The following is a 15304-nucleotide window of genomic DNA, read 5'->3' as shown; positions in this document are numbered from 1 at the left end:
TCAGTCAGTGTTCCAGTTCAGCCCAGAGGTGTTGGATTGGGTTAAAGTCAGGGCTCTGTGCAGGCCAGTCAGGCTTTTCTCACATCAGACTGGGAAAACCATTTCTTTGTGGACCTGGCTTTGTGCACAGGGGCACTGTCATCTTCAAACAGCAAAATGTCCTCTTCAAATTGTTTCCACAAAGCTGGAAAAACCCTGTTGTCTTAAATATTATGTGTCCTGTTGTATTAACAGAGTCACTGCAGGTCCTTAAATTCAGTTATGTAAATTTAGGCTTTGCAAGTCATAAAATAGTCAAACATTTTATCTGATTTCATTTGGCTATCTTTTAATTTCCTCTTGAAGATTATCTTGAAGAGGTTTTGTCAAAATGAGACAAGTCTTCTGCATGTAAATCCACATTTCTGATGTTACAAATCTTCGAACCTACCACTTTCTTTTTCTTTATATTTGCACTTACCTGTTGCCAAAACATAGATCAACCAAATCTAACCATATTCCTACATAAAACCCATCTCTGCACAGGACCACATGTTTATTACTAACCTTTATACTTACCGGTGGCACAGTGATGCAGTAGTTAGCATTGTCACCTCACAGCAAGAGGGTTCTTGGTTCAAACCCTGGATGGAGGTTTCAAACCCTAGGGTGGCGGAGCCGTTCTGTGTGGAGTTTGTTTCTTAAATGAATAATAATTGGGGAAAAAAGAGAGAAAAGGGGAGAAATGACGACAAATGAATGAACTTGCATGACATATGTAGGGGAGTATAGTATGTTTCATTACAATTTTTCAGCTTCCACATTTGCCACAAAGTTAAAAATGGTTGCCAGGTGGTGAAGCAGCGTGCAGTTGGACCTTTTCTCCAATTGTAAATAATACAAAACATCCTTAATGCAATGTCCATATCTTGGAGGTGAAGAGTCCTTCCGTTTACACAGGATGAGCCCTCTGGCCAGAAGTGAGCAGAGAGAGACAATGTCCGCTTGAGTTATTCCAAATATTGCCATGGACATAGATGGGACAACCAGCCGTCCAAACATTGTTGAAAAAGTTTTAAATGTTAAATCCCAGAAATGAAATAGTTTCGGACATGACCAGAACATGTGAAAAAGCATTAAATATAAGTGTCTGATTTACCAGCACGACTTTCTATAAATGGAGGATTTTCTGAGCTGCAACAAGCAATCTGTATCCTAAACGCTCCACTGGTTTTATGAACAAGCCCATGCACTTTAACTTGTCACTTTGAGGGCTCGAGCCTTATGGCTGCACTGTTGTATTTGTTGTGTTGTTGCTGTATTGTAGCTGGGGCAGTGTGTTTCTGTGGACACGCCTTGCTGCTGGTGATAACATGGTTTTGTTGTTGTAGAGCGCACCGAAATGAATCCCAAATTGACTGTAAAGCTTGATCTGGCAATAAATAATTGAATTTTGAATCTTGTTTACTGTAAAGCACAGGGGTCAGTGTCTTCTGCAGCAGGACACTCAATCATGTGGACATAAAATCTGGATGAAAATGAAATATATCTGTTCCCTCAGGGTGTTTTGTGGTGTCAGTTGATAAAAACAAACTGACTTTTGGACTGTACTTGTGATCATAAGTGCTTTTCTTGTTCCTGCAGCTTCTTAACAGGGAATTAAGAGAAGCAAAAAGTGCCAAAATGGAGAAGAAGGAGACTCCTGTCGCAGCTGACGCTCAGAGATCCTCGCAGCAGTCCCCCGCTCAGAACCATCTACCTCAGAGTCCACCGAATACGCCAGCTTCAGCACAAACTGCTTCATCGTCTGCTTCACCAGCACCTCCTGCAGCTCCTGCAACACCTCCGGCTCCTGAGGCTCCTCCAGCACCTGAGACTCCTCCACCCTCTGCTGCTCCTCCAGCTTCTGCAGCTCCTGTGGCTCCTCCGGCTCGTCCAGCTCCTCCAGCTCCAGCCAAGCTACAAATAGGTCAGACAGACTCCAGTAACAGAGAACAGAAACTGACCTGCTGTCGAAAACTGACTTTATTTGGTTTAGAAAAAAGTAACCAGTGGACCAGAAGAGAGCGTCATCTCTGCTGACAATTTTGCTTTAAATGTGTGTTTTTTTCTCGTGGTTTAGGTTCTTACTCAATGGGTATGTCATCCCGGAAGAAGAAGAGGAGGATGGGAACATACAGTCTGGTTCCCAAGAAGAAAACCAAAGTGCTGAGGCAGAGAAGTGTGCTGGAAATGTTTAAGGAACTACAACAGTCTGCCAAGAGCCCACAGGTCAGTGCTCCTCACATTTATTATAACAAACAAAACAAACCTGGCTGACAAAGAGCCTGTTTACCCAGATATTAACTTGTGTTTCGGTGATCCAAACACAAGTGGACAGCTGAGACACACCACCGTTCACACCTGTGTCTATCATGTGTCTCCAGCTGACCACTTGTGTTCAGATATTGTTACGAAGTCACTGCTCATTAGTCATGTTAGTGGTGGTGTCAAACAGCTGAAATATTGCTGTCAGCAGGATTCAACACGTCTCCTTCTGTAGAACAAAACGGTGGACGATATCACAGCACTTTGTCCAATTCGTCATAAAATGGGCAAGTTATAGAGCCCTAAAGACCAGTTTAGACCAAAGATTTGCGACGAGACGAGTTGAAACAGGCGACTACTTGCAATGTGCCGTTCTGCAACGTTTCAGATGTTTGAAGCCAGATTTTGACCATTTCTGATACATTTCAGTTTCACCAGAAACTTTTTTACAGCAGATGGTTGTCATCATCTCTCGTCCTTTCTTGTCTCACAGATGAAAGAGGTGGCAAACATAAATGGGGAGAAGATCGAAAATGCATCAGAGGAGGAAGAGTCCGAGGAGGGGGAGTCTGAGGAAGAGGAGCGTCAGCAGTCAGCAGGAGAACCCGTCAGTGCTGTCCGGGAAGCAGCGTCTGAGCCCATGTCTCAGGTTGGAACAGGAAACAGTTTTTCATCCTTTCCATTTTTATTCTGACATTACGTGTGATATTTTCTGTTTCATGCAAAGAGCAGAACTGGAAGGGTAACTTTGGTACTTTTCAACCTGGATCCTATTTTCACATGCCTCTGTGTCGAAGTGAATAATAAAGACAAGTTTTGTAACTGGGCATTTGTGCACCATCACTTTACAGTGATGTCTGACAACATTCTGGAAAGGAGCCCTGCGGAGATATCCCTTTGGTTTAGGAGTGAGATCCTGTTCTTTTAAATGGAGTCTGCTAGGTTTGGCGATATTAAGTTCTGGGCCTATTCTGGTTAAACAAAAAAGATCTTTGCACACTGAGTCAGTTTTTTCCAGATGCGTTTCTTTAATCCGCACAGAAACCTTGCACACTGATTCTGATGCGTTTTATTGTTCTAATCACTGTGAAAATTCGCAATATGTGACAAAATTAAAAGACACATTTCCTCTTTTGCCTCTCTCCACTGGAGTTACCTATCTGACTGTCACCACTCCCCCTGTGTCTGTCATTTGGCACTGTTGCTGCATGAAGGGGCGGTGCTATCCTCCCTCTCTGTCCTCCACATTCTGTCAGCGGTCCACATCCTCCTCCTCGTCAACATCATCCATATTACTACCTGACCCTTTGAAAGTGAGCTATCTGAGTTATGAAATGATTCTGTGCGCCATGTTCATCTTTCTTGTCGCAGCTGTGTCCCACTCCCACATTTTCTTCACTGATTCTTGGTCAAACAGGTCTTTGAAGGCTTATGACAGATGCGAAAAACGCAGAAAGTCAAACCTATTCTGAAAATTTTAATGATGGACAAAAGTTTCGGACTCCGTGTGCAAACGTGATTGACGCAACGTGAAGTTGAATTTATTTTTAGACGTGCGACAATGTGGGGCGAAAAACTGACTCAGTGTGCAAAGGCCTTGCTAACAAAAAGGTCTATCTCTGTAGGGATCCTTACCATAATGTTGTCAGACACTTTGAATCGCAATCTGAGCCTGTCAGTGGCAAATACAAGCACGTTAAGTGGACTTAAAGTGAAAATGCATAAATAGTACCCATTGACAATACATTGCAGCCTGTTATGCCGCTGCTGTCTCCAGCACTGTTGCTAACACCGACCAATGTCAAAAAATTATCATCTGCATTAGTCATTTAGACACAAAAACATGGGAAAATAGGGTCCAGGTTAAAAAGCACAGACGTTTCCCTTTCACTGCCTGTTTTTGGCAGTGCTGTGGAATTGTTATTTTTTGTGTGCAGAACTAGAAGAAGCTTTTTAATCTTTTATTGAAAGTCAGGCAGCAACTGTGCTTGGTGGCCCTTTGGGAAAGAGTGATAAATCACTTACTGATTAATTAGGGTCTTAAAAAGTATCAGTGTTGACAAGATGGAGTGAATAACAAACATTTCAGGTGCAAGCATTCATTCTAAAGGTGTACTTGCTGTCTGTGGGAAAGCCAATTCCCTGTGTGAGCTTATTGTCAGATAGAATATTGGAGACAACAGTTGTATTTTCATCCAAGTATCACTGTGACTCTAATGTATTATAGTAAAGCCTGTTTCAATATATCGTGTGTTAAATGCTTGTGATGAACTCTGTTCCCGGTGGAGGTGGGGGATGAGCAGGAGTCTGAGGAGTCTGGAGAAGAAGAGGGAGAGGAGGAGGGCACAGAGTCCGACTTGGTAAGAACAACCATCTTTACTCAACCTAACCACTTCATCTCACATCATGTCTTGTCACTGAAGATGGCACCATTTGTGAAATTTCCGCTGTATCTGTCCGCCTCAGAGTACAGAGTCAAGTCTGAAGAAGAAGTTGAAAAAGAAGATGAAGGGAGACAGTGCGTGGCTCAGGCCGTCCAGGAAACGGAAGAGGAGGATAAAGGCCAAAGGTGACCGCCGCTCCTGTTACACTCACACCTGTACAGAGTCAACCAGTCGCTCAACTGTGGTCCGTATGATGAGTGTCAAGAGGCTAGCAACATCATTTTGTCAGAAAATGCAGTTTACAGTCACATTATACTAAACATATCCTTAAGGCTGAACCCTGAGCTTATTTCAGCTACTCTTTTTACATGAATTATATCACAAAATTAAAGAAAAGAGACAAAAAAGTATATTTTATAGACCCAGAAGTTCACGTACACACACTAGTGTTCTGCTCTGCTGGGAAACCTTTGGTCCTGGCGTTCACGTCGATGCCACTTGAAATACTTCACTCGTCCACACACCGCTGCGGACCAAGTCCCCCCTCATGCCAATAACACTCCTCGATGGCAGTGCCTTTCCCTCCAGTAGCACATGCACCATGCCTCACCACAAACAATGCTCAGAAACTGCCCGAGGAACGTGACACAGAGTGCAAGGCATCAACCTGGCCTCCAAATCCCCAGATCTCAGTCTGATTGAGCATCTGTGGGACGTGCCAGTACCTCAAAGGATCCCAGTGCCCCAGAGGTCCTGTGTCCATGCTTTGATATGTCAGAGGCAAGTCCGATCCAAAAAGGCCTCACTGTGGATCTGGGGGGTACCTCTGGGGTACCGGCACGTCCCATGAATGCTCAATCAGGTTGGGATCTAGGGAAATTGGAGGCCAGGTCGATGCATTGAGCTCTCTTTCACGTTCCTTGGGCCACTCTTGACCAGTTTTTGCATCGAGGCATGGCGCGTTGTTCTGCTTGGGGGGCCACTGCCATCAAGGGGCATTGTTGCCATTGGGGGGTGTACTAGATCCACAGCCGTGTTTGGGTGGGTGCTGCATCTCAAGTGCCTAAAGTTTCCCAGCAGAACAATGCACTGTAACAAGATGATCAATATTACTCATTTGACCTGCCAGTGGTTTTAATGTTCACACATCGTATGCTCAGTACTTCCCAGACAGCAGTTTCAGATGGGGAACTGAACAGACAGTGAAATTAATCAATGCTGTCTTCAAAGCCATGCTAGCTGCTGGTCTGCTACTGCCTCACTCAGTTTATTTTGTGTGTGTGGGTGTGTTTTGTGTGACTCTGGTGTTTTAAAAGGTTTGTTTGGATTCAGCAAAGTTGCACAATAACAAAAACAAAGTACCGATCGATGCAGTGGTAGACCAGCTGCTCCGGTGGTCCGCAAGGTCAAAATGACCTTCTGGCTTTGATGAGAGCATAGATTATAGATTTCTGTATTTCTTCATTGCTTTGGCAGACAGGTTTTTCTTTCACGTCACAGTGTATTACAGTTATTCACATGAGACTGAATTAGGTTATTGCAGCCGTATTCCTGCAGGTGTCTTTCTGTTTTTTTGTGACTTGAATGAATTCGATCGTAAACATTTAAGCATTTTCTTTCCGTTCGCTGTCGTTCTGCTCAGAACTGGACGCGATGGATCAGCCTCAGGCTTCAGCTCAGGCCCAGGCAGGCGATGGGAAGGAGTGCACACAGGTTTTCTCACCTGGGTCTGTCAACCTCAACAAGCCCCAAGAGCCGGCGGCTCGCTCACAGAACAAAGGTGGGCTTAGAAAAAGATAGAAACTTATTAAGCTTGATCATAAGTACCCATCCCATGTGTGCAACCCACTATGGTCACAAATCACAATTGATATTGAGATCAGTGTTGGTAAAGTCGGACGTTTTGTCTCTGCAGACACTTCAGGGTCAGCGATGGAGGAGGCTCAGGAGCTTCCGCTCTGCAGCTGCCGCATGGAGACGCCCAAGAGTCGAGAGATTCTCACCCTGGCAGACAGGAAGTGCATGGCCACGGAGAGCGTTGACGGACAGCTGACCCGCTGCCAGGGTGCCATACTGAAACATGAAATGATGCGTCCCTCCAACTCTGTTCAGCTGCTGGTTCTGTGTGAGGACCACCGCAACGGCATGGTGAAGCACCAGTGCTGCCCTGGCTGCGGCTTCTTCTGCAGGGCTGTGAGTAGACATCTTCAGCTGCACTTTAATCATGTCTCACTGGGTGTGGATTAACTGGGGATGTAGAACAGTTTATATAATACATTTAAATGTAGGGTTAAGTTGAATGATGTACATGAATTGCTTTGTGGCAAACAGGGCAATACATTCACATCATGTATTCTTCAGCTGTCAGCAAATAAGTGCCCTTAGATATTGAACCTTTGACCAGGAGTTAGAAAAACTTGATTTAGAATCATGTTTCTTCCATATCTGTATGTACAGATGTGATGTTCTGTTGACAGAAATTGATGTTCCTGAAAACATCAGATGACAACTAAAAGTCACTGGTGAGTTTTGTGGTTTTTCTCGGAAAAACCCAGGACAGTATGAGCGTTTCTGATGAGATGCAGATCAGATTATTAACGGCAAAAACACAGCCTTGTGTTGTAGGTTGCTATGGCATCACACAACCATATTCCTACATAACCCTTACCTCTGCACAAGACCACATATATACTACATGCCTGCAGTGATGCTTAAATAAGTAAAACATGATTTGCCCAAAAATCTGTCTTAAATTTGGTTAAAAAGTATCTTGAAAGGGTCTTAAAAAGCATTCAAATTAACTGTCTGATACATGTAGACACCCTGTTTTAATGAGGTGCTTGACAACCGCCCAAAACATCTCAGGTGCCTCCCACTGGAGGTGTTTCAGGCACATCCCACTGGTAGGAGGCCCCGGGGCAGACCCAGAACACACTGAAGGGATTACATATCTCATCTGGCCTGGGAACACCTTGGGGTCCCCCAGGAGGAGCTGGAAAGCGTTGCTGGGGAGAGGGACACCTGGGGTGCTTTGCTCAGCCTGCTGCTCCCACGACCTGGCCCTGGATAAGCAGATGAAAATGGATGGATGCTTAACAAAAATGATGCATTTCCGACAAGAGAAGTGTCGATTGACACTTTCCTTTCATGTCGCTGATCTGGGGAATTTTTTTTTGTCACAGACATCATATTTTGTTGCGCACTGTTTTTGGTAGTGTTTCAGTCGACACCGACCCTAACCTTAATTCAGTGTTAGGGGTGGGAATCAGCAGAAGATCCACAATACAATATTATCACGATACTGACGTCACGATACAATATTATTGCGATTTTAAATACCTTAAGATATGCTGAGTAATGTGATATAATATATTGCAATATATTACCTTTTTTTAACTGTAAATTATGTCCTCAAAACTTTGTCATCAGTCTGTTCATCTCACTTTGGTAATTTTTCTTGCAGCGAAATGAATCTGGTGGACTGTCAAAGCAATTTTTTATTCTATTCTAGTAGGCTATCAAAAGTTTGATTTGATCCACTGTGTAATGTATCATTAAATACATCCATAAAGTGGGCTTTAGAGAAACCAGACTATTGCAGCACAATGAGGTGTTGTCTGATTTCCTGCCTTAATGTGTTTTGCTTATGGAAATATTTTTTCTTTTCAATGCACAGGGGACCTTCATGGAGTGCCAACCAGACCTCAGCATCTCCCACCGTTTCCACCGTGCTTGTGCCTCTGTGCTGAAAGGTCAAAGCTTCTGTCCCCACTGTGGAGAGGAGGCCAGCAAGGCCAAGGAGGTCACCATCGCCAAGGCTGACACTACCTCCACCGTGCCCTCTGCGCTTGCACACGGACCTGCCACGCCTGGGGTCCCCGAGGGCCGAGCAGACACCACCACTGGCAGGTAAAGCGCCAACTGTGGTGTCAGGATAGGCGGGAAGTTGTGATTATTGAAGGGTGTATGATGTTCATGTCAAGAGAACGTCACTCTCAGTGGCCTCCCGTTTTTTTGTAGTTTCCTTTACAGAAGATTTTTAGACAAATGTCCTCTTTATAGCCCCAATAAAAAGTAATCCATGCACTACACAACTAATATACGATCCCCCTTTTGTTTCCCAGCTCTTCTCGTCTGGCTATTGGGGGTGAGGTCAGCGGCAGGGCAGACAGCTCGCTGTCCATGCGCTCTGCTCATGGACTCGACGCCTCTGCTGTTCCTGGGTCATCAAGGACGGCAGCACTGCTGGCTGGAACAACGTCAGCACCGTCAATTTCTCAAGGACCATCCAGAGAGACTCTAGAGAGCATCCTGGTTGCTCTCGACACAGAGAAGTAATCAGATTGATTTATCTGTACGACCGAAAGCCTGGACCCTTGAGACAATCTGAGACAACCACTCACATTTCTTTTTTCCTTTGTCTGTGATTTGATCAGGCCCAAGAAGCTGCGATTTCACCCCAAACAACTTTACCTCTCGGCCAAACAGGGAGAGCTCAAGAAGGTCTTGCTCATGTTGGGTATGTTAACCCCTCCTGTGCCGTTTATCTCATGTTTGCTTCTATTAAAATGTTTTTTTTGTAATGAAATTGTTTCCTTCTCATTAACCCTCCAGTGGACGGGATTGACCCAAACTTTAAGATGGAATCTCATAACAAGCGTACTCCGCTCCACGCTGCAGCTGAGGGAGGATACACAGACATCTGCCACATGCTCGTACAGGTTAGACTCTTTTACTGATATCTTTCAGTCCTGCCCTGCGCTCACTCCTGTGGTGATGAATAAGGTTGGTTAAGATCCTTAATCTCGTGTTTTAGAGTGAAAAACCGACTGTTTCTCGTAGTTCTTTAATGACAGAATTTTGCATTGGCTGTCTGTTGTGTGCCACTTCAGGCCGGAGCAAACTTGGACATGTGTGACGAAGATCAGCGGACGCCACTGATGGAGGCCTGTGAGAACAACTACATGGAGACGGTCCAGTACCTGCTGCAAGCTGGAGCCAGCGCCACGCACAAGGTAAACCTGCAGCTAGTTTCTCCGGGGTATCAGTGCTTTTCATCAGCCAGCTACAGTGATGATCAGAACATAATTTGACCTTTAAATTTTTCAGCAGCTGTGATACTGGTGCTCGAGTTGTGTTCTTTTTATCCAAATAAAAGAGAACCCAAAGATGACTTTTTGATTCAAGATGTTAAAGGATCTTTGATGTTAAAGGATCTAGTTTGGATCTTTGAAGTTGGTTGTATGAGGTGCTTATGCATAGTCAGTTTATAGCATTTAGTAAATGTCACTCAGGTGTACTGCTATGGAAGGTAGACAATATACTGCTGTGGAGGGGACAGCAACAAAATGTATTTCAGCCACCTAAAAAAAAAAAAATCCCACGAACAAAAATCAATATCAGTCTAAGTGTACGCTATATTGAGAATATTTTTTAGCACTTTACCTTGACGCAGACAGCCTTTGCTGACGAGGAAGCCGTTAACGCTTTAGTTCCCACCTCCTCTATGCTCTCATCAAAGCAACCGGACTCCATTGAAAAAAACAGTCATTTTAGCTCACTGAACACAGGAGCTGCTGGTCTACCTCTCCATAGATCAGTTGGTTTGTTTGAGTTATTGGATGACTTCGGTGAATCTGAACTAAGCCTTTTAAACACTTAAGTCACACCATACCACAACAAACCATCTGATCGAGGCAGTGGTAGACAAGCAGCTCCTGTGTTTAACGATGTTAAATTACTGTTTTTCTCAATGGAGTCTGGCTTTGTCGACAGCAACAGAGCTACTTCAGGTAAAGCAGTGAAAATATTCTAAATGTAGCGTACACTTAAACTGTTACTGATGTTTTCAGGTGGGACTTTTTTTGAAGGTGGCTAAAATGCGTTTTGTTGCTGCCACCGTCCACAGCAGTACATTGTTTAGCTTCCATGTCTGTACTCCTGCCTGCTTCTCCAAACTGGGGGTGTGCTGATCAACATCTCCTGTATGTATCACACTAACTATAGATAAGTACTGCATACAACCTCACTTCAGAAGATCTGAATTATCCCTTTAAAGTGGTTTCTTGTCAAACAGGTTCGTTATTTAATCACCTGCCTAAATATGTTTTTTGAGTTTGTCTTGAGACTTCACATCTGTCAGTGATTGGATTCTTTGCTGCTTTCAGGATGTTGAAGGGTTCACATGTCTCCACCTAGCGGCCAAGTCTGGCCATTACAACATTGTTGAGCACCTTCTGACAACAGGACTCATCAACATCAACTGTCAGGTCGGTGCAGCTGCACATTTCTTTTCAGTCGCTTTTAACATCTCTGATTTCAGGTTCACTTTAGGGCTTTAAAATTCTGTATTGTGTGTGTGTTTTTTCTCAGGGATGTCTTCGTTACCAATCGTCATTATTCAGTTGTATTTGATGCTGCTGTCCGATCACTTTCTTCTCTAACTGTCTGACCATACACAGAAGCACATGTCTGATTCGGTAGCTGAAAACGTACAGCTGAGTCAGTAATGCCTCAGCAAGGGTATGATGCCTGCATAGAGTATATATTAGGGAGTATAGCCTGTGTGTATGGACAGTCCTGCAATATTTGAAGTTAAAGCAAATGGTCCAAAGTATAGTAACAAGATGGATTTCAATCAGATCCTTTTAATTTGATAGCAGAGTGGCTCCCTCTGAAGCACCTTTTTCGTGTTTTTTAAAGCTGTATAATGAGTAAGTGTTAAATATGGACTGTATGCTTTTTTCAAATGCACATTGATGCCAGTAAATTAGAAATAGATGGCTGTAGGACTCATTCAGAGCTCAGAGAGAGGACTGCACTGCGTCTGATGTACTGTTGTTTGAAATGTCTGACCTTGCTGCAAGAAGGTAGCCATTAGGGCAGCTGTGATGTAATGACACAGTCTCTCCTCGGATGAACTTTTGCACCAAGTAGATGATGTGTTTGTGTTTCTGAAAATCGTCAGTGTCTTGTTTTGTTCCCTCAGGATGATGGAGGTTGGACAGCCATGATCTGGGCGACAGAGTACAAGCATGCGGACCAGGTGAAGCTGCTCCTGTGCAAAGGCGCTGACATCAGCATCAGGGACAAGGTTGGCTGAGGAGTCTGTCCACTTGGTGTTTCATAAACGTCACAGAGGGATCAAATATGATGTGTTTGTTGGTTTGTGTTGTTCGGTTCTCCAGGAAGAGAACATCTGCCTTCACTGGGCAGCGTTCTCGGGCAGCGTGGAGATCGCTGAGCTACTCCTGAACGCCCACTGCGACCTGCAGGCTGTCAACATCCACGGAGACTCCCCTCTTCACATCGCTGCTCGGGAGAATCGTCTGGATTGTGTCACGTGAGTTATTTCCATCAGGGAGAAAAACAAATAACCTGCTTTTTTTTTAACTGCAGTTAAAAACTAGAGCATTGACTCAGAAGTTGTTCAGGAGTGGTCTGCTGTTGATCATCACAATGTGGTCTCCTCAGGCTTTTCCTGAGTCGAGGAGCAGATGTGTTCCTGAAGAACCGAGAGGGAGAGACTCCCCCAGACTGCTGCAGCCACAACTCAAAGGCCTGGGCGGCCCTGCAGGCCAACAGGAGGGAGAGGGACGCCAGGAACAGCAGGCATGCTCGGACAGAGGAGAAAGTCCTCCATAGGTTGGAGTGATACTGTGCTTTGCCTCTCACTGGAAGGGATTAGTTGGGGTGGACATGTGGCCACAGATACAGGAGGAAATATTTTTAGAAAGGTCAGGTTGAGTAATAGATCTATGAGTGAAAGGGTAAACTTGGTAATTTTCAGCCTGGACCCAATTGTCCCATGTTTTTGAATGTTTTGAGTGATTAATGGGAACAACAGTTTTTGAAATTGGTCCAGTATTGAGCGAGACTGCTGCAGCCTGCAGCCACAAAATAGGTTATAATAATTAATGGGAAATCGTTCAGCGTCAGTTTATGTCTACTGAAAGGCCTTTTTTTAACACTGACATGATCACAATATCATTTTATGTGTCTGATAACGTTATGAAAAGGATCCCTAAAGAGATAGATCTTTTTGTTAAAGAGTAAGATCCTTTTTGTTTAACCAGAAACAGCCGAAAATTGCTATTACCAAACCCACCAGACTCCATTTAAATAATCAGTAATTTTATCATTGTGTAAAAGACACTTAATTCAAAGTCAACATAAATTAAACAAAATCACAAAATCTGTGTTGGTTCGTCTTTCTACTCGTCTGACAATCACCAACTCTGGTTTAGTTGAAATAAACCCACAACTCACCCAGTTAGATGTGAAATATGCTGGCTCTTTTCACACTTAAGTTACTGTTTATCTTAATGGAGTCTGGTGGTTTTGGTGATAGTGATTTTGTGGCTGTTTTTGTTTAAACAAAAATGGTCTTGCCCCTAAATAAAAAGGTCTATCTCGGTAGGATCCTTTCCATAATGTTGCCAGACACTTAGAATAATAATCTGAACCTGTCACTGGCAAAAAAAACAGCACTTTTAGGCCCTGATCACACAGAAAGCATTGTAGCAGCTGGCGGCAGCTTTTTGTAATTGTTTTTAATGAGAATGAAGCTTTTTGCTTGCAGTTTTTGTGTTGCGACGCACCTTGTGTTTCTGCACTCTAGGTGCCTGGCATTTTTGCCACAGCGCTCTGAACTCCTCGAGCTGAAAAAATTTAGAGCAGGAAAATGTCCCATTTCATCTCTATTTTTCGTCACCTTTCTTCCCATTGTCCATTTGGATAATTTGAGAGGCGGGCCTTCTGTGGTGGTCACGACAACAAGTTTACAGTTGATGAACAATGGAGGAGAAACTGGTGGTAGCTGACGATAGACAGCAGGTTGTCAAACTGCCCCCGAGTCATCTTAAAATATGCCTGGAAACAGCCATTATTGAGGAGAAGCTCCTGGACCAACTGGTGGTACTCCCCATGACCCACCCTCTTTTTTAGGGTCTCATGTGCCCACACAGATCTCTGTTTCCCTGTGCCCAACAAAGTATTTACTGACAGCCTCTCACCCTCAACCAGAGCTACAGCAAGTACCCTCTGCCTCAACATTTTAGGAACTAGATACTAATTACTAGGGAAAAATAAACAGTAAACAGTTGATTGATTACAGGCAAAGGTTAGTGCAAGGACATGATGGGGTGGTTGCCAGGCCGTATAGCTCTGGGTATCCATCGACTGCTACCACCAGTTTCTCCTCCTTTGTTTCTCAGCTATAAACTTGTCGTGACCACCACAGAAGGCCCGCCTCTCAAATCAAAAACCTGACAATAATTTTACTAGTGGCATTCAATTTTTTAAAAAAAAAGGCAGTGTCGTTTTGCATCCTGCCAAACGCTTTCTGTGTGATCGGGGCCTTAGTAGATGTAAAGTGACCAAATGCCCCGAGTGGTTACATTGCGGCCTGTTTTGCAGCTGGCAGCTGCAGCATTCTCGCTCATTACTGGACCTAATGTAGTCTCCATTAGTCACTTTAAAACAAAAACATGAAAAAGAGAAAGAATCCAGATTAATTAAAAAGCAGTTTGCCCTTTAACAGCGTATCAGATTGTGAAACACTGCAGCTTGGACCCCAGCATTTTTTAGTCACGACCTCTGCACCAGTTCTCCCTGACTTTGAAAACTTTGCCTCTAACCAGCATCTGCTCTGTTCACAGTGACATATCTCTGGGGCAGGAGAGCGTCCCCCTGCCCTGTGTCAACGCTGTCGACAGTGAACCTTACCCAGATGACTACAAATACATCTCTGAAAACTGTGTCACCTCCCCCATGAACATCGACAGGAACATAACACACCTACAGGTGAGTTAGAAACCTCTTCATCATATATATTTTAAACTGCGATTGACATTGTGAAATGACCAGTATTATTTTCTCTGTGTATCCAGTACTGTGTTTGTAAGGAAGATTGTTCAGCGAGCATCTGCATGTGTGGACAGCTCAGTCTGCGCTGCTGGTACGATAAGGTAAGAATAGATGTCTGCACGGACAGACCGCACTGTCGTCTTTTAACAAGATGATTCAGAAAGTTAGTTAGTCACCAATTAAAAATATTAAAGTTTGAAATAAAGTATCATTACATCATTTAAGTTAATCGGTTGCAATCAGGGTTTCTTTCTGTGGACATTTCAGTTGGGAAGTTTTTATTTCAGCGCCTTGCAGATCCATTCACCATCATTTTCAATCAAGAAGCATTTTTTTAACTGAAGCAAAGGGGAGATTATCCATCCTGTTGCATTTTTATTAAGTATTTTAGATAAGCAAACGTACACTGTATGATAACCGTCAACTTTTATATGACAGTATACCTTGAAACTGGTATATCGCTGCAGCCCTATTTCACAAATGTGGATGTAAACTGTCGCTGCAGCCTGACTGGTGCATGAAGACGTACAACTGCAAAGTGGTAATTCTAATTTTTTGTTGTGTTCAGAGAGGTTGTCTTCTACCTGAATTCTGCCGTGAAGAACCTCCTCTCATCTTTGAGTGTAACCATGCGTGCTCCTGTTGGAGGACTTGCAAGAATCGTGTCGTGCAAAATGGACTCAGGTACTTAGATAATTCCCATCTTCTGTCAAGTGATCCCTTTTTTTGTCTCTGAACGTTTTGCAACTTTACAACTTCTGTAGTTG

The 15304-nt window shown here is 43.8% G+C and overlaps 1 protein-coding gene across 2 annotated transcripts in view; it reads left to right on the top strand.

Moving 5' to 3' along the window:
• ehmt1b (euchromatic histone-lysine N-methyltransferase 1b) overlaps positions 1-15304 on the top strand; it is a 40304-nt gene that overhangs the window by 18354 nt on the left and 6646 nt on the right. For both annotated transcript variants that reach the window (XM_050053136.1, XM_050053137.1), the window contains exons 4-22: positions 1624-1948; positions 2102-2250; positions 2780-2935; positions 4575-4646; positions 4753-4855; positions 6313-6450; positions 6586-6863; positions 8347-8579; positions 8795-9004; positions 9107-9189; positions 9285-9391; positions 9563-9685; positions 10838-10939; positions 11659-11763; positions 11858-12012; positions 12144-12314; positions 14330-14474; positions 14561-14638; positions 15106-15221. In XM_050053136.1, the coding sequence (XP_049909093.1) occupies positions 1624-1948; positions 2102-2250; positions 2780-2935; positions 4575-4646; positions 4753-4855; positions 6313-6450; positions 6586-6863; positions 8347-8579; positions 8795-9004; positions 9107-9189; positions 9285-9391; positions 9563-9685; positions 10838-10939; positions 11659-11763; positions 11858-12012; positions 12144-12314; positions 14330-14474; positions 14561-14638; positions 15106-15221 (2849 nt within the window). The remainder of the gene's footprint in view (positions 1-1623; positions 1949-2101; positions 2251-2779; positions 2936-4574; positions 4647-4752; positions 4856-6312; positions 6451-6585; positions 6864-8346; positions 8580-8794; positions 9005-9106; positions 9190-9284; positions 9392-9562; positions 9686-10837; positions 10940-11658; positions 11764-11857; positions 12013-12143; positions 12315-14329; positions 14475-14560; positions 14639-15105; positions 15222-15304) is intronic.

The sequence above is a fragment of the Epinephelus moara genome, chromosome 9 (genome assembly GCF_006386435.1).
Source record: "Epinephelus moara isolate mb chromosome 9, YSFRI_EMoa_1.0, whole genome shotgun sequence".
Classification (NCBI taxonomy): Eukaryota; Metazoa; Chordata; class Actinopteri; order Perciformes; family Serranidae; genus Epinephelus; species Epinephelus moara.
The sequence above is the reverse complement of the archived record's forward strand: the minus strand, read 5'-3'. Positions and strand labels throughout refer to the sequence as shown.